This window comes from Centroberyx affinis, unplaced genomic scaffold (assembly GCF_046629955.1).
Source record: "Centroberyx affinis isolate AG114_WGS23_722 - 3 ecotype Tasmania unplaced genomic scaffold, CSIRO-AGI_Caff_v1 ptg000440l_1, whole genome shotgun sequence".
In the NCBI taxonomy this organism is placed as follows: Eukaryota; Metazoa; Chordata; class Actinopteri; order Beryciformes; family Berycidae; genus Centroberyx; species Centroberyx affinis.
The window spans coordinates 303408-322748 of record NW_027279103.1 but is presented as its reverse complement, the minus strand read 5'-3'; the positions used below and the strand labels follow the sequence as shown (position 1 = coordinate 322748).

Genomic DNA, 19341 nt, shown 5'->3' with positions numbered 1-19341 from the left:
ACTGTGTGTGTGCGTGCGCGTGTATGTGACCACTGTCTGAGCCAGCAGGACACATTATAGAGGAAATTGTCATCACCCTGTTACTCAATGACCCATGCAACCATTTAGCCCTTACATCAGAAAAACTCACTACAATATGGTCCTATGGACTTGTCGTGTGTCTGTGTATGGTATCACTGTAATATTCCTGCAATAGTCCTAAAGGATATTATATATAGTTTAATGTTTTACTGTGGTATTTTAAATATTGTAAATTGTATATTTATATGTATATTTATAACATCCTTCTGAAATTCTTTAGTGTCATTTTTCTCTCTTACCTCAGCTAAGTACATTTTGTGCTGCTGCTGCTGTGGTGATGCTGTGGGGACAAGTGTTAGGACTCAGAAAATCCAAGGTCAAAGCATTGTTATTTTAACTAGCTGTTTGGAAAACTACGATTGCCAGGCAGTGACAGTGCAGCAGTTTAATATCTCACTCACACAGCACCTGAATGTGATGCGCTGTTCAGCATATTTTCAACCACTGATTCACTGCTGTAGATGGGTTTACATTGTATTGTGTCGGCACAGGTAGAGTTAATATCCGTGCAAGCGTGACTGACGGACACACGTGACATTCAGCGGATACTGCAAGAGCGTATACATACGAAGCGAGAGGTATAACTAATACTTACTTCCGTCTTCGCTTACATGCCGTTAGATGTCATATATTAGATCCAATATTGTTTTTTGTTTTATTTAGTGAAATAGCGCAGTGTACAAGGCCTTAGAAAGCTACTGATAGCGCTGTGAGACCGTAATATGTCTTTATGAAGCAAAAAATATATATTTAGCAAGTGCCTCTGTTTCGCGCATGCGTAGTATATTGATGCCTGATATGAATAATACATTTTGATAAAGGCACTTGGATAAATTATTGCTGAATGGATTACCTGGCTATTTTTCTATTCTTTAATATTCTAATTTTTCTATCTGTACGCACATGCGGAATAATTTCCCGTCCCTACGCGGTTCCGGTCTGGGCGATGAGGGTTTCCATGGCTTCAATAGGGAGTGAACTATCTTGTCAGTCAACTACAGGGTTTTTGCTGCTGTCTGTCCGTGCTGTACTGTACTGGAGATGCCAAGATGGCTGCAAGCAATTATTATGGCTTCACACATGGTGCCGGTCCGCAATACAGGTAATTCAGTTGATGCAGCTTTGTGTCAACATGCTTCGTGTTTCATATTTATAGCCGCCGTTGTTGTGGAGTGTATATGAGCAAAAGCGCAGTCATTGGTGGGATTTCACTGCGTGGCCGTGCAATGGATAAGCTAGTTAGCTAGCTTGACCGGCTAGTTACGTTAGCTAGCCAGGTTTACAGGCCAGCGCTTGCCGACAGGCTTAACGTTACCTGAACCGTTTTGGTTGGAAAGCAGCTACTGTTGTTTCATTCCGGCCAGTACTTGTTTGCCTTTTTGATGGCAAACAAGACTAGACAGACGTTATATAGGCAAACGTTAGCCAGCTAGCTATTACACTCGAGCTGGCCGCTGGTGTGACGGGTGAGACTCCGGCCAACATTCAGGATTTAGGAGAGCTAACATTAACTAACCCTGGTCGGGCTTTGCTGTAGGTCCCGTGTCTTACAAACTGTGCATTGGTCGTATTTGTTTACCAACAATATGCAACTACATAGAAAAACTTGGAATTAGTGGAAAATTAACACCAGACACACCAGCCAAATCCTAGTGAACTTAGGTTGTGGCTGGTGAGTTTGTCTATGTCAGTCTACCACTGACTTTGGCAGGTGACCAGTCACAGTTCAGATGCCCTGTTCTATTAAACAAATCCAGCTAGCTGATGAAATGGTGGAAGTAGCTGGTGAATTTTGGAATTCACTGTGGCCAGTGAACTGAAAAAGTTTCCTGCTCTGCCTCTCCTTGTGCAAACTACATGTATTCCTCAGTGCAAGCTCTGAAACCTCTACTCGTGACTTCTTATTTGAAGTCTAATCTGAAAGGTTCAGTCCTACTTCTTGATTGAACATAAGATCTCAGGATGTAGGAACTTGTCCATAGGGTTGCATGGTAATTGCATTGATTGTACTACCAGATCTTTACAATACCTGTGATGTTTAAGATAGAGAAGTATCATCAGTTTATTCTCCATACAGGCACCGGGGTATTCTTGTAGCATTTTGAAAACAGATGGCCAAAATTTGAAGGATTTAATGCCAAAACAGTCTGATAATAGACTTTGTAGACTGTGTCTGTTTACCTGCTTATTTACATTATAGTCAGCAAGCAGTTTTCTATATACTTTTTATTGTGCAACTGCTTGGTATTGGCACTGGGTCCAGTATTTCCTCGTAAGATAAATTAGTATAATGACAACCCTGTTTGCACGTTGATGCAGTGCGTGTTTTCCCTGTTTTGGGGAATTCATGCATCTGCCGTTGATTTTAGCCCTCTCCTCTCCTGTTCTTGTCCATCCTGACACTAAAAGCTGGATAAAGGTGCTGACAGCATCTATTACAGGATGCCATTGCCAGTGACTGCTAGCTGTCAGCATCCCGAAGAATGCTAATGATTTGGCTTCTGCACATTCACAAGGTTGTCCTTTTGGCATTGCTGTGTATCCTGCTGAAAATAAAGACTTTTATTAGGAACTAGGCCAGTGTATACGTGGATGTTGCATTCTTACGTCACTGCATAAGCTTACATTTTGGGTGATACATTGTATTGTACCAGTGGTGTTTTTTATTAGGCCTATAGCTGGCAGTTTCTTATAATAGTTTCTTCTATCAAAGCCTGCTAAGTAACTTGATCATGGATTGCCTTTTGCCTTGTCTGCGCTTATCACAAAAAGCAAACAACAGTATAGCAGATAGATGACGCGTTCTAATGTTTAAAGCAATAGTCATAGATGGATCCTGTAGTACAGTAGTTTCTGCTGTGAATAACGTCTTCGATTTTCAAATAAAAATGGAACACATTCTCATTCTATAGCTCATTTCCAAATAAAGCTTTTCTCAACTGGATGGCGTCTAAAGTTCAATTTAGTTTCTTAAGTTGTCCTCTTTGAGCTAATTCAAAGTTTTCCTTCTTGCTCCCCCCCCCTCCCCCTTCAGTACCCAGCCTCCCCCGGCCTACTCCCACCCCTCCACAGCCAGTTACAGCGTCCAGCAGGCTCCGGCCGTGGCTCATGCTGTGACCGCATCCTACTCTCCAGCCCCAGTCCAGGCGGCCCGGCCTGTGGTCTCGGCCCCTTACCCGACCTACCAGAGCCACCAGGCGCCCCCAGACTATGGCTACAGGCAGCCAGACCCCCCCGCCCCCCCGCAGCCCACCACCACCCCACAGACGTACCAGGTATACTCAGACACGGTCAGTCTCATTTCACTTTCCTTTATGACTGCTGCTTTTTGGTTTCTCATAGTATGATATGATCATGTTTGATGTTATGTAATGGGATTTTTTGGGCTATTGCAGCATTATTTAATGCAATGCTTTTGTGATATTAGTGCATTTGTTCAGTGATTAAACAAAATAAATATTGACCCTTGCTGCAATTATGTTTTATTTGCTGCTTGTATTTTTTTTTTGACATCACTGTATGATAGTTCTATCATGCATAGATATCCCACATAATGGTAAAGCACTTGATTAAACAAGCTCTTGTAACCACCAACAGGACAGCTACAGTTATGGGCGTCCCCCCGCAGTCACTACCTATGACAATAAACAGTACTACCAGACCAGTATAGCCCCAGCTCAGAGGACACCCACAGAGAATTACTACCAAACTGGTGAGTCAATTTATTTTTATTCTCATGTTCCGTCCAAACTGTCCCTCACTGCTCTCTGAATATTGTGTTTCATGTAACTAGTATTTCAGTTCTAATTACAGTTTAGAACTCAGAATAGTTACACACACACACACACACACCTCTCTCTCAGTTGGCTTGCTGAGGATTTGCCGTTCATTAGTCACTACAGTCTCCGTATTATTTACCTTGGACTTTTTGAAGGGTAATGTGATATAAAAGGAATGTGTCTGGTGTTCAAATGCTAGTGTAATGAGGATTAGATATCTTGCCTGCCTTGCCAATAGTTCTCTGACCGGCAGTCCCAGAGGATGCAGTGCAGGAAATCAAATATCTCTTTCTTTCTCTCTCTCTCTCTCTCTCTCTCTCCCCCTCCCTCCTCTTCTCCTCTCCCTCCTCTCCATCCTCTTTGTCTTCTCTCCTCCCCCTCCCTCCCTTCCTCTAGCAGTAGGTGTGAAGAGTGCTTACAGTCCTGCTCCCTCCACGGTGTACAGCCAGCCCCCTCCTCCCCAGAGGCAGGTAACGGCCCTGAAACCCCTGGCCCCCTCCAGCTCCGTGTCGACCAGCTACAACATCTACCCAGTGTCCACCAGCGTTCAGCAGCCTCCTACGCCCATTTCCTCCTACACGCCCGGCTCCTCCTTCAGCTCCACGGCTTCAGCGACCTCTTACTCGGGTAAGAGCGAGAGAGGGGGTTAGGTTTTTAGAAGGCCTTTTTGGTCCAACTACAATAAAGCCCTTATTATATCGGTCAAAAAGCAGTAAGAACAAAGATACATGTGTCAGGAGTAAATTTCCCATGTCTTTTTTCCCAGTACAGAGGATGTGATGTAACTGTCCTTTGTACTATTCAACTAGAGTGAGTGCCTACATAGAAAACCTGGTTTGGGTGATAGAGGAAAGGAGATGAGTGTGGGAAAATCATCAAGTGTTCACCTCCCATCACAGATATTTAGTTGACTAAGACATGGTCCAAGTCTGAAAGAGAAACAAGTGAGTCAGGAGAGTTGATCAAAGACTTCAGCAGATTCTGAGTGGTTGCGACAGATGTATAGAGCAAGACATTGCTAACTTGATAATTAAAAGTTCAAGTTAGAGCTTCTATTAAATTTCTGACACCTGTCAAATCCCATCTTCAGCGCTTGATGATTGCATCTGACTTGGGGTTTGCCTTCATCGTCTTTGGTCTATATTTAGACTGTATCAACCCTGGTGAAATTCAAGTGCAGCTTGCATATTGCCAACATGTTGGTTTTTACAGTGTGTTCATTTTGACCCATATCTTCTGTGCTGCCATCTCTCTAATGACTCTCTCCTCTGCCCCCTCCTCTCTCTACTGTCCTCTCTCACCCTCAGGCATCAGCTACTCCAGTTACGACTCGAGTGGCTACACCTCCACCTCCACCCCCTCCTACTACCAGCCAGCTCAGCAGAATCTCGCCCAGCCCCAGCCTCCACCCCAGCAGCCCCAGCAGCCCCAGCCCCCGATCCAGCCGCCCCCGAAGCAGCTGACCAGCTCCTCCTGGAGCAACTCGGGCAGCAACATGGTGACGGCTCCGGCTGGAAACGCCTACAAAAAGCCCATGTTTCACCAGAACAAGCTGCAGAAGCCCAAAGGGCCTCCCAAGCAGCCCCAGCTCCATTACTGTGACATTTGCAAGATCAGCTGTGCTGGCCCTCAGGTAGGGATTTACAGTGACAGATGGTTAAGTCAGAGTGATTTCATTTATAAAGGGCTTTTAATATAACAGGTTCATCGCATTGAGCCTCACAAAGCAACAAAGGACACAACCAAATACAAATAAAAACAAATGAGAACAAACACATTACAATATTAAGATATATCAGACCAGAGCATAGTGTGTGTGTGTGTGTGTGTGTGTGTGTGTATGTATGAAAACATTGAGAGTAGTTTACTGGCTGGTTAACATAATTTCGTAATAGTGGTTGTCAAAAATGATCATATTGAGCGTATTTCATCAACAAGATTGCGAAGATTAAGTTACAGTAATAGATGTAACAAATATTCCTATTTCCCTATGTGCATCTCATATTTAGATGCTCCACCTTACTAACTGGTTTTATTTATTTCATCAGACATACCGGGAGCATCTAGAAGGCCAGAAGCACAAGAAAAAGGAGGCAGCGCTGAAGTCTGGGGGGCAGACAGGGGCCAGCAACGGGCCCCGAGGGGTCCAAACCCAGTTACGCTGCGAGTTGTGTGACGTCTCCTGCACTGGGGTCGACGCCTACGCCGCCCATATCCGTGGGGCCAAGCACCAGAAGGTCAGCACAGCTGTGATGCTTTAGTCTCTCAGTAACTGCTGGTATTTAAGAAAATGTAGTCTATAAGGATAGGAGGCAGCTGTAGAAAATATTTAGATAATGTGCATTAAATCATTCTGGATATTAGAGTGGTGTACCCATGTGATGTTCTCTCAAAGCTGCCAAGTCTTGACATGAAACCTCCCTCTGGGATCTGGGATGGGATTAAGTGTCAGCGGCCTTACATGGTTGTATCTTTCTCCGTCTCTCTTTGTCAAACTCTTTGTCAAAGGTGGTGAAACTCCACACCAAGCTGGGCAAACCCATACCTTCAACTGAGCCTGTCTTGGTGAACACGGCTCCAGTTTATACAACCTCAACAGCTGGGAAACCTCCTGTCTCGGCCTCCGCTCCTTCTTCGGTCTCAACCACTTCAGCGGCTTCTGCTGCTGCGCCAACGACTCCCACTGCAGCACCCAAACCAGTGGTCGTAAACACTGCTGCTAAAACAGCAGCGCCAGTCAAGAAACCAGTTCCTCCCAAAATAACTGTCATTTGTAAGTGATTGGATATGTTATGTGGATAATATTTTGGCCACATCTGTAAAGTTTGAATGTTTAAACTTCAGCATTACATATTTCCAGACATAGAGATTACCAAACAATATTCTGTCTCATGTATATTAACTAGAGTCATATCCAAACTAAATGTCACTCAGTTCCAGTGATATATACTGTATGTCCCTATTAGTGTCAAAACTATACCTTTTTGACCATGAAGAGTTTCACTCACTGGATGACTACTCTTACAAAATGAACAATGTCACAAAATTTTAACAAATCATGGTAGAATTGTTGGTTAACTTAATCACTTGGTTGATGGAACGCTTTTACAAAGTGGAACTTCCAAATTTTTAAGACATTGAATGATGAAACTGAGGTAGAAGATGTATGTATGTATGTAAACCTTTATTTATACAGGGTGGGCCATTGCAATCCCCACATAATGCATCCTCTAAAAGCGCCCTGAACTTTTCCATAGAGACAAATCGGTCCAGTTTAAGAGAGTCCTGCAGCCTATTCCATCTATCAGGAGCTTAAAAACTGAAAGCGGTCTTTCCTGCCTCACCGTTCAAGATGTTTTTTCCCAAATTGATATATAACGCTTTGGAATAGAACTCTTCAATATTGAATCATAAACTTAGTTACATATTTTTTCCCCCTATAATGGACATACAGCTTTTTGGAAATGAACTCTTTAAACTGTGATATCTTGCCTGCCTCACAGCCAATAAGCCAGCCAGCGCTCCAGCTGCAGCAGCGGTGGTGGCAGCAGCAGCAGCCAAGGCAGAGGAGCCCAAGCAGCAGACGATGCAGAAGATGGATCCTCAGAGTGACGATGAGGACGGTGACAGAGGGAGTCAGGGAGACGTCCAGCCGGTGGGACATGACTATGTGGAGGAGGTAGGCCAGAAATGATGATAACGATAATGATCTCAGTGTTGAAGGTGATAATTATGATCGAAAGTAATAATAATGATGCCAATAATGCCAGTAATAACATGCTATATTTATGTACAAGATCTCTGTTATCTGTCTGCTATCTTCATATAATGATCTATAGCAGTGGTTCCCAACCCAGTCCTCAAGGACCCCCCTGTCCTGCAAGTTTTTATTCCATCTTTACTCTTGCACACCTGATCCCACTTGGGCCTACACACTTTCATGCTGCTCTGTTCAGGTAGATCTGTCTCTACCAATCAGCATTACACCTTAACTGGATCAGGTGCGCAAGAGTAGAGCTGGAACCAATACTTGCAGGAAAAGGGGTCCTTGAGGACTGGGTTGGGAAACACTGATCTATAGGATTATCATTTGTGTTGAGGTGGTCCTCCTGCATGACTGTGTCTTCAGCTGAATTATCCATCTTTCCCCAGGTCCGTAACGATGACGGCAAGGTGATTCGCTTCCACTGTAAACTCTGTGAATGCAGCTTCAATGACCCCAACGCTAAAGACATGCACCTGAAGGGAAGAAGGCACAGACTGCAGTACAAGGTAAGACAATGATTTCGCTTGGCAAGATATCTTGGGAGAGATACAGCAGAAGGTCTGAGCTGAACCAGACCTGACCAGTCACCCAAAGAGGCATAAAGAAAAACATTTATCAGCAGGGTTAAAATACATGCTTTTAACTTATTGGCATTTTGGATTACGGGCACATTTTATATTGTGAATATGGGTTGTTCTGGCAATTTCCTAACTTCTCCCTGGGGATTATAACTCTATATCTAATCTTTCTATAATTACTATAATATAGTATACATTTTTTAAACTCATACTGGGTAATAAAGTGTCATCTATACTGCAAGTATGAAACAGTTATTATACACAATGGCCACACGATGGCAGACCTGCTGTCGAAATGATCCCATCTGAATAGCTGTTAGTTATTTCAATTAAAAATAATTATTCCAGCTGATTATTCTTGTTATGTCTTGCTTTACAGTACTTAGCAATTAGAGTCATTATATTGCATATTACAAAAAATGATAATGCGTATGTGCGTGCCTGCATGCAAGCCCCGCATATGCACATGTTGTTATTCTCTCGACTTTTGTCAGTCAGGGTCAGTCAGTCAGTCAGTCAATATTATTCTGTCCTCTTCTTGCTCCCTTTGTAGAAAAAAGTAAACCCAGAACTTCCTGTGGAGATCAAGCCCAGTAACCGGGCCAGGAAGCTGCAGGAGGGCAAGCTGAGGAAGCAGAAGCAGAAGGCGGTGCTGAAGAGACAGAGAGACGATGAGCAACGCTGGCACATGGAGATGAGGTCAGACATGTGGCCAAAGATCATGACCTGTTAGTCAGAGATTGAGGCTCGCTCTTGTGTTATCGTCTGTTCTGCAGTCTGAAGTTAAGTTCGCAAAATTTCCTTGGTTGGCACAGAAAAAAGAGAAAAGGAAAAGGCATTAAAGATGGCATCTTGAAGATAATATCAGTAAAGGGGAAGTTCTGAAGTTGGTTAGCTGTTAGACTGACACACTTACCCGTCTAAAATAAGGGAATTCCCTGCCTACATTTAATCAACGTCTTCCCCTCTTTTGTTGACCTTCTCTGATGCTTGTCAGTCACATTATCTCTTCTACAGTTCTACAATAAAATCTCTAGAAAACAGTCTCAACAATCTCACACAGGAAGTTCATATGAGTAACTGATTTTTTTCATGTCAAATATGGAGGATTTGTTGTGAGAACTGTACAGATTAGGGACCACTGAAATATGTTTCCACTCTGTTCAGCCAAATTTACTAGAAACCTGGCCTGCGCTTTAATCATCTGTTACTGATACAACAGTCTCTCTTGACGACACTTTTAAGGCAGGTTATGATTGGCTAAAATGTGGCATCTGCTGCCAAAGAGCTCATACTGTATATTGGTCTCAGAGGAAATACGCATTTTGATTACAATCAAGCAGCTGTAATTGACTCAGATTCTACTGATTCCTCTTCTTAACCCCAGACGTGTCAGTCCAAGTGAAAATATTCTATTTCCCCAATCTAATGTACTGTACTACACAGTACCTATGTATTATGATTCCATTATATGTGCAAGGGTTTATAAGAATACACTTTATGTTGACGTTGATTTTTTTGGTATAGATTATTGTATATTTTTTATACCTGTAATGGAAAAATCCCAGAGCACATAAATGACGTTTATTGAATTAAATAAAAAATTGGGTTTTCAAAAAGTTTGGCTCTACTGACACGTCTCTGCCCGCTCTCCTCCAGGCGATATGAGGAGGACATGTACTGGAGGAGGATGGAGGAGGAACAGATGTACTGGGGGGAGCAGAGGCGCAGGATGGCCCCTCCGCCGCTGATGAGCCGCCCTGGGATGCCTGTACCCCCTCTACTGGTGAGTGTTTCTGTGAAGTCAGAAATGCAATAAAACTAGCTTTCAGTGAGATTTAGTGTGATTTATAAATAGTTTTACTCACCCCCTTCTCCCTTAAGACGTGCGTACGTCGGCCAGACTCCCCTGACGACCGCCACATCATGGCCAAGCACTCCACCATTTACCCAGTGGAGGAGGAGCTGCAGGCCGTCCAGAGGATCGTCTCTCACTCGGAGAGAGCCCTCAAACTGGTGTCAGACTCCCTGCTGGAGAAGGAGGCACCTGCTGTTGCTACCTCTACTGCTGAGGATGGAGAGGAAAAAGCGTAAGAAGGGGAAACTTCTACTTGCTAAGGGCATGGATTAAGCCTAGTTCAGGACGAAAAGCACTTTTGATAAGCATTTTTCTTGATTCTTCTTGTTTTAGCTTAAAAAAATGTCTGTTAAACCAGCCCTACAACTCTTCATTTTTGACTGTTTCTCTCTCTCTGACCTTCTTACTCTCTGACAGTACTGAGAACCCAGGACGGCTGCTGAAAGGGGTGATGAGGGTGGGAATCCTGGCCAAAGGCCTGCTGCTTCATGGGGACAGAAATGTTGAGCTCATCCTGCTGACGGCCAAGAAACCCACCATCACCTTACTGAAGAACATCGCCAAGCAGCTGCCCCAGGAACTGGCGGTAAGAAACCTCACCAGTCCTTTACCTAGAGTTGAGTGACACAGATCAAGCAGCTGATTGATTGAGTCTGTTAATGTAGGAAATTGTTCGGATTCCCTGTGCTGTGCATGAGGTTGAGAGAGGGAAGGATTTTGGTGAATTTGGAATTGACAACGGTAATCTTAACAGATTTTTTTTTTCAAGTTGCAGGTATTGCCTTTTGACTTGTGTCATAAGGGCTCACAACTAATAGATTTGAAGTTATGTATTCAATAGAATGGGAACCAAAGGTTTCACTCTAAGTAATTCTGATATAGAGCTGGAGTAAACGGAGGAAGGGACTGCTTTCTCATTTGAATATCACAGTTTAGTAATGGTAATACTGTAGTAATCATATGATCTTACATTTTTTAGCAACCAAGACACAAAACCAGAGAATACCACAAAGTCTCACTTCATTCTTTACTCTCATCAGAACATCTAGCCCATAACCTTTTGAAGGGGAATACCATTTAATTTCAGTATTCAGATAGGTTTTCCCTATGCACTAGAGCAGTTCAATTTGCACTGGTGAACATTCACTACTCTCCCCTACAGCCAGAACGAAGGGAGAAGTTTGTCCTACTCATTTATCAGTGATTATACTGATAAGTGATTATACTTCTACACTGGGAACCAAGTTAAACTGGAACAGGTGACTCTGATAGGTTAATTTTCTGCAGATATACATGTATTTGTTGGTTCAGAACTGACACCACTACTATATAGTAAAGCTAATTTGGGTGGAAATGCTCAAACATTGTATAAATCCACTCAGTCTGTCTCCCATTGATTGCTATTAGAGGACTTACAGGCTGTTTATCTGAGTGTTGGCTTTGGGAGAGAGTTGTCCATGTTCACAAATGATTGAACTCCCCCAGGCTAAAGGAATAACCCATGTGAATTTTTAAATTGACTGGTATTCCCCTTTAAGGCCCAAGTGCGAGAGAGATGAAATAAAACCACGATGAAGACTTGAAGCTTGTGATGTGATGTAATTCCTTACTCTTCCTCCCTCCTGCTCTAGCTGTAATGAGTATTTTATCAGAAATGCTTTTCACTGATCTTTAGATTCACTGCCTGGTTACGACACCTGAGTCCTACAGAGTGAGACTGGGGCATTTCCTTTTTAAACCGCCCCCATTCCCTTTTTTACATTTTACTGTGTAGTCCATTCTATAGAAAAGATATACTTAGTGACCAAAACCTTGAGAAATATTGTTTTCAATGTTGCTGACCCTTTTAAAATAAGGGGACCAATCCTAACAGTCTTTAGAGAAACAATTTGTATACCTGGGGTTAAAAAGAGTACAGTTTTACCCTGTCGCCCCGCCAAACTAGGCCCCTCTCTGCTTGTTTTTCGCTAAAAGAAAGCCCCCCCCGCACCCCTCCTCCTCTGTAGTGAGTAATCCCAAGTGTCCTTTTAACCGGCAGACATTTTCTGAAGATCAGTATGAGGTGCAGGCTCACCCTGAGGAGGCGAACATCGTGATATTTTCAAGCAAGGAGCCCAAAATGCAGGTGACCATTTCTCTCACCTCGCCGCTGATGAGGGAGGACCCTGCCGCAGAGAAGGACAAGCAGGCAGGAGGAAAAGCGGCTGAGAAAGGTTAGAGAAGCCAAAGCTTTCAGTACCAGACAACCAAATGTTAGCACTGTGTGTATTACACTATATATACCCCCCCCCCCACCCACCCACCCATTAGCAGCCTAACTTTTAGGCTGAAAAGCTCCTAAATTATGCAAAATGAGAGATGGGACTTTTAACCAAGCCCATGCATCATGGTTCAAGCAAAAATGATATGCTTATTTTTTCTTTAACCCCTCCCCCCCTTTAAAAGACTTGACTCACCCATTCATTTGTCCCACTGTTTTCATTTTCCCCATTGTTTGCAGTTACACTTAGTCCCCAAGCTCTTTATTTCTTTTCCACAACATGGGAATCAAAAGCCGGGCTCTCCGACCTTTCTGTGCCAGTAGGGTGTGTGTTTATCTTATGAACACATGCTCAGATAAACCTTTGGAAAATTATGATTTAAAACAGACAAAGATGATGATCAGTGCTCAGATAATGCCCAGGGATGAGAATGCCTCAATAGTGATACTATTTGTTGAAATATTTATAGCTTTGAGATTTGAAGTAAGTTTTGCTTCTCTTGTTGCATTTTACGTAATTTCTACAGGGGAATTCCGAGGTCCAACGACTTCCCACTCCCTTTATATCTCATCCCTGCAACACAAAATGGCATTATCATTATCGATAAGGTGTTGGAGTGTCATTCTATTCCCCCACGATGATCAATATTGAAATAATGTTAAAATGAGATTAGCGAAATCATTATCATGACTTCTCCCCTTTTAACAGTGCAGGTAATTTTCAAGATCATTGTGTTGCAAACACTCCCCCGCCTGCTCCAATAACTGTCAGCATTTTAATGTATTTTTCCCATTTGGAAAACATGGTAGAAATGTTTTCTGTGGCCGTTTTCTTTCTCTATTTTGTTTGGGTTTGTTGATCAGTGCCCCCGATTCTGTATCAGCAGACCTAGGCAACCCAATGGCTCTTCTGAAGACCACACTTGTATACGTACCACTAAGAATAGTAAAAATAAAATAAACAAGGTTGCCCATGTTTATTAGGCTTTTCAGAGTGGGAATGCCAAGGACCCTCTTATTCACTAAGATCAGAGGGGCACAACTGTTCCTAAATCAATACTCCCAACTCTAAGAGGCGTGATAAACCTGGGGTTTTGATTCTTAGTGGTATGGTAGTGTAGACTTCAAAAAAGTGGCAGATTTTCATGTATTTCCCCTGTAACAAACCTAATGTCCTCTGTTCTTGCTACAGTGCCAGTGAACATGGAAGTGTGGAAAACCCCTAGGCTTTTGTTGTGAAATATTTCAGTTCAATAACCGCAGTGGATGCATTGGAAAAAATTGTCATTTGTTATTTTGAGGTGACAAATTTATTTCGTAAAAATGTGAATTTGTCATGAACAAGGATAGATTTTCATGGATTTTGTTTCATGGATTATTTCATTAACGTCTGAATCGGGCACAGAAAGTTTTCTTTTGAACCAACATAACTGCATACTATCATTTACAGTACTCAATAATAAGTTCATCCCTGGCTTTATCATTTTTTTTTTTCCACAAATTTGACCTCACTGAAATTGCTTTGCTTTTTGATGTTGTCATGTCATGTTGTTAAAATAGTGAGGCTCCCCTCTTGTGCCTTTATCAGCTTGGGATGAGTTTCCTTAAAACTTTGTGGTGCAAGAATAGTGCAATCCATTACTTTCCATGCAAAGTAGGGCCAGACCGATAAATACAGTAGGTGCAGAGATATTGATCTTTCATAGATACATTGGATATCAAAAGTTGACACACCCTTTCAAATTTTTGAGTTTTTATTGCCTTGAGGCCTGAAATGAAAACCCATGGAATTAGACTTTTTTCACTTGCATATAGTAACCAGAAAATTCAAGGTAAAAACAAAAGGCTACTCATTTTTGACAGTGTATTAAAAATAAACTAAACATGAGGGTGCACACCAGAGATTCCCCTATGATTGAATAGGTGAGGTGGGTCACCCCGCCTTAAAACTGCCAACCCACCTTTAAGAAATCTCCAGATACCAAGATATTTGAGGAAAAATCAGCTTTCCTCTGCAAGAAAAGGTAAAGAATTTAATCTTTCAATATGACATGGATGAGAAACAAACCAAATCAATCAAGGAATGTCTGGGGGAAAAAAAGAATATTAGTGTGGAACGGCCCAGTCAGAGCCTGGACCTCTGTAGACCGGCCTAAAGAGGTGTGTACATAAGGACGTCCTGTTACAGTTTCAGTGATGGGAGACAAATTTTAAATCCAGCTGTGCTAAGTTGGTAGAGACTTGTCCAGACAGTCTTTCTGCTGTTATAAAAGGAAAAGGTGTTTCTACTAAATACTAATTAAAGTGTGTCCACTGTTGTACAACCAAACATTTTTAGTTTTCCAAACGGATACTACTATTGTCAGAAATTAGGCTTTATTTTGATCTTGATTTTGCTGGTAACGATATACAAATGAAAGTCAAAAAAGCCTGCTGTAACGGGTTCTCCTTTCAGGCCTCAATGCAAAAAAACATTGTGTAAAAAATTGTGGGTAGATTTTTGATATCTATATTGATGCAAGTCCAGTGTGTATAAGGTTCTGTGATGATTCATGATGATTCATATTAAATAATTGTAAATTTTTGGAATCAGACAAAATTGAATCAGCCTGTCTCAGTCTACAAGACCCAAATTCGAGGGGTTTTCTTTATTATTTCTTTATTATTGGCAGATGTATTTCGTATACATTTTTGGACCTAAAACTCATGTATCGGTCAGGCCCTTAATGCAAACTGATGGTCAAATGCTTTCCTTGTTTTCTGATATCTTCCCCTCATCATTTGTCTGTCAAAACAAACTGAAACAAAACCAAGGAGAGTTTTTAAGGAGCCAAGGAAAGAGTTTGAGATTTGACCAGAAATCATTCACATGCTAGAAATGTTTTAGTAATCTCATCCCTGGTCAGTGAATGTACAACAACAGTTGCAACAAGCCATGTGACTAATGTTTATTACAGTGATAATTTGGCTCTTGCATTAATTAAACAGTAAGCCTTGAGCCAATTCATATTATCTCCATCAGGTGTGGCTGAGAAGGACGTTACTGATCTCCTGAATAAGAAGAAATGCCTGGAATACCTGGCTGCTCTCCGACATGCCAAATGGTTCCAGGTAAAGGTATCACAACAACCTGCATGACTATATCACCATTTTAGACAGTGTATTATGAACCTGAGTCTGTCTATTACCTTTGATAACAGATGTTAAGAAATAAGTGCAATTAAGAAAACATGTTAAAGAGTTTGATTCCAAGTGAGATGGCCACCATTTGATAAAAATGATGTCTACTCTTACAAAATAATTTCTGTCATGGAAGTAAAGCATATTATTGGTAACTATTTAAGTTATGTGTTTATATTAAGATGTCTGCTTACAAAATAGTTATGTATTTGAGAGTAGAATCATGTTTTTTGAAATATTGCCTGATGAATTTAAGTTACCAAAATTTTTGAAATTTGAGTTATATTTACAGTTACATTGTCAGAAATTTAGTGTAGCTACAATAAGAGCTTCTGTCTTTAACAAATGCAGTACTGATGATTTTTTTGCATTTCCTCAGGCTCGTGCCAACGGGCTGCAGTCCTGTGTGATCATCATTCGGGTTCTGAGAGACCTTTGCCAACGGGTGCCAACCTGGGGCAAGATGCCCGGCTGGGTAAGAGGCTCAGACTTCACCTATCTTTTTCCCTGTCTGTCCATGCATTTCACACATTGGTTAATCAGTTTGTTGCGCTAATTTTACATGTTTTTATTCCTACTTTTTACCTTTTTACTTTTTGACTCATTGCTTTCTTTTTTGGTGAGCAAAACCTATTTCTAATAAGGTTATTGTTTTAAAACATTGGTTTACTAACACATGGTGCGGCAGGATGAGGCATGTGTGCTTGCATTGTTGTAAGTTTGATTTTAACTGTAATCCCATGTTGCGTATTATTCCCTCTCTCCCTTGTCCTTTGTGTGTGACACCAAAAGAGAGAAGGATGCCACTAAGGGAGCATGAACCCAGTGTCTGGGCATCTTTCTTCCATTTCAGTGTCTATATAATGTATCTTCCCATGTGTTTCCCTCTCCAGGCCATGGAGCTGCTGGTAGAGAAGGTCATCAGCAGCGCCACAGGCCCGCTCAGCCCGGGAGAGGCCATGCGCCGCGTCCTGGAGTGCATCTCCACAGGCATACTGCTGCCAGGTCAGACTAACAAGAGAAAGCTATATACACATAATTTCACTGTATCAGAAAGTCTCTCCATTGATTCCAGCTAATGACAATAACACTAAATTATTCAGTCATGAATTACACACACTTATCTATCTACATTGTTTCCCCCTTGGTGCTATAAAATCAGCTTGTGCCGAAAACATGGAGCTTTTGAAGGGGGATTGTTTTAGTAGATCTTTAATGGATATGCTAATGTATTGTATCTTGATTTACTGATTTCTTCTGTCATGGTCATATTCATAATTTATTGTCCCCTCTTTCCTCAGATGGACCAGGTTTGTTGGACCCCTGTGAGAAAGAGCCAACAGATGCGTTGGAAACCATGACTGGTCAAGCCAGAGAGGATATTACTGCCAGCGCACAGGTACGTTCCCACATCTGAATGCACAATAAATGCTGATTTTGAGGGAAAACTGTTTACTGAAGATGTTTTAAATTCTACTAACCTACTTGTCCCTTTCCCGTTTCCTCTGGTTCCAGCACGCTTTGCGGCTGCTTGCATTCCGTCAGATCCACAAGGTTCTGGGCATGGAGTCTCTACCGGCGTCGAAGGCCAGCGCTCGCAACCGCAAGCGGAGGCGGGACATCAGCGAAACGGGCGAAGGGGAAGGGGAGGGTAAAAAAGACAAGAAGGAGGAAGCAGAGGACGCTTGACCTCCGACCTCCAGAGCAGCGCGTTTGCTAGTGTAGAGACTGGTAGAATGTCACAACTTTAACCTTTTCTTATCTTGAAAATAATCTTAACACACAGCTATACACATATGAATATAACTGACTTTACTCTTTACGTGTCTGCCCTTGAAGCGAGAGGAGGAAATGTTGGGAGGGGGAGGACTGAAGTTTGAGAATATGTACTGCAATTCCTTCTCCCATATAGTATTTTACTGCAGATGTACTGTACTTAAAAGTGTGCTAAGGAAAATGACTGAAAGTTTGTGTTTCGGAAAGGATCTGAGGGAGCTAACGATTGCATCATTCCATTTCTAGTGTACTTGCACACTTGACTACTGACCGCCCCTCCCCACCTCCCGCGTTCATCCACAATAATTGTACCAGCCACTGTCACCTAGCCATTGTTTTCTGTGTATTAGAGGTATTCTGGTATTGAAGCCTCCAGTACGGTTTAATCATCAGCACCTTTTAGCTTTATTTCCAGCTTTTCTCGTTGAAGAAGAGTTTGAATCCCTACATCTCCCTAAGCTAGTTCAGTTTTGACATCTGACTCCGAGTCGGGAGTCGCTGAACTAACTTGGGTGTGTGTGACATTGTACAGTGAAAATGTGTTTCCAGGTCTATTGGAAAAGAAATGATGGAATTTTACTTGTTGAGGCTCTGAAACTGTTTAGGAGTTCAGAGAAGATTCACTATGTAAAGGATTTACATACTGTGCTGTTCATTGTGCCTAAAATACAGGTAATGACACGTTAATAATGACAAAAATGGTGTGATGCTGTTGATTGAAACGGGTGTACGTAACAAGTCTTTCCTTAAACCCTCATGCCCTCTCTCCCTCCGCCCCCCCCAGTCCCCTCTAAATCTGTGTGGTTTTCTTCTAATGCATTTTGGAAAAGTGGAAGGAGACAGACAAAGGAGTTTTAAGATCCATCCAAAGGCCTACATCACATCTTGAAAACAATACGCTAAAATAATTGCTCTTCAAAGAGGCCCTTAAGTTTATCAGAAACCTACAAAGATAGCTCTGCTTTGTGCAAGATTAATTTGCACAATAAAATAATAAATAAAAAAAAATAATTGAAAGGCTTTTTCTGTGGAAGTCACACTGGGGAGTAATGTTATGTCTCTCATGAGAGAAGTCTTATGTTGCACAGTCTAGCATGCTGAGGGAATGAAGCACTTATGAAATGACAATGTTACTGTATGCAGCCATAATTTTATCATTTGAATATGCCTAGCAATCTTTTTCTTCCAGAGTTTGGTCAGCAGAGGAGACAAGTTTTAGTCAGAAAAAACGTTAAGACTGAATATCTACTGTAATGATCAAGGGGTTACTAGTCTTTTGACTTTCTTCCTTGTGCCTGCGTTGTGTTGTGTATTAGAGATTTCATATTAAGACCGAAGATTCAGAAAGGGGAACATTTATGAGTTGTTACTGTCATGCAATATTTTACTGATCTTACTTCACGAAGATGTAGGACGGAGAAAAGGAGAATTGCACAACTCTTTGGCTTGAAGGTTCATGTGAGAGAATTAATGTGCAGATTTAGGTTGATTTCGTTTACTAAGAACACCATAGACATATTGTTTTGTTTTATTTCAGAAGGATGTTGCAATCAATTTTGTATTGTTAAACGAAGTGTGAACGTTGCTGTCCTATTATTTGAATGTCTTTGTAGTGCTGCCTAAAATTAAGGGGAGATATTAAATACTTTTAAGCCATTTTTGTCTCCGAGGCTGTATTGTCTGTAAAATTGTGCATTTTTACTTTTACATCGCAAACATTTTCTTTTGCAAATTAGCCGCTTGCTGCATTAAAGGATATTACAACTAAATAACTGAGCAGGAATCTACACACCTAATTAATATTAATTAGTGCTACAACACTGCAAAGGAAGCCGTGGGAATGTCGCCGCAGCGCGTCACCTCTTGCGTCGTCTCAGTAAACATATGATGTATATTTTCCTAATACTGAGGAAGTAGTGTGATAAACAGATATTGGTCCACAGCGTTTCCTTTGTTCACCACACACACACACACACACACACACACACACACACACACACACACACACACACACACTACAACTAGAGGTGCGGGGTGGGAATACAGCAGCGGCTCAGTCAAGT

At 41.8% G+C, this 19341-nt stretch overlaps 1 protein-coding gene across 4 annotated transcripts; it reads left to right on the top strand.

Annotated features, from left to right (window-relative positions):
* Nucleotides 1-1127: 1127 nt before the first annotated feature.
* zfr2 (zinc finger RNA binding protein 2) lies at nucleotides 1128-18928 on the top strand. 4 transcript variants are annotated; one of them, XM_071516943.1, is made up of 19 exons: nucleotides 1128-1183; nucleotides 3116-3371; nucleotides 3679-3793; nucleotides 4257-4487; nucleotides 5168-5493; nucleotides 5909-6097; nucleotides 6369-6633; nucleotides 7364-7539; nucleotides 8013-8132; nucleotides 8758-8903; nucleotides 9864-9990; nucleotides 10089-10294; nucleotides 10480-10648; nucleotides 12101-12275; nucleotides 15345-15439; nucleotides 15882-15977; nucleotides 16396-16507; nucleotides 16804-16901; nucleotides 17018-18928. In XM_071516943.1, the coding sequence occupies exons 1-19, from the start codon at nucleotides 1131-1133 to the stop codon at nucleotides 17189-17191; spliced, it is 3129 nt and encodes a 1042-aa protein (XP_071373044.1). In that variant the 5' UTR covers nucleotides 1128-1130; the 3' UTR covers nucleotides 17192-18928. The 4 variants fall into 4 exon arrangements, with proteins under 4 accessions (XP_071373044.1, XP_071373043.1, XP_071373041.1 ...); XM_071516942.1 differs by having other exon boundaries at nucleotides 1131-1183; nucleotides 4260-4487; nucleotides 15345-15433; XM_071516940.1 differs by having other exon boundaries at nucleotides 1131-1183; nucleotides 4260-4487.
* Nucleotides 18929-19341: the final 413 nt, after the last annotated feature.

Bases quoted from the DNA above. Each gene is read 5' to 3' on its own strand.
- zfr2 (XM_071516943.1), top strand. From the start codon at position 1,131: ATGGCTGCAAGCAATTATTATGGCTTCACACATGGTGCCGGTCCGCAA. The intron at 5,494-5,908 runs GTAGGGATTTAC...TTATTTCATCAG, and splicing joins TCAGCTGTGCTGGCCCTCAG to ACATACCGGGAGCATCTAGA. The intron at 15,978-16,395 runs GTAAGAGGCTCA...TTCCCTCTCCAG, and splicing joins GGGGCAAGATGCCCGGCTGG to GCCATGGAGCTGCTGGTAGA.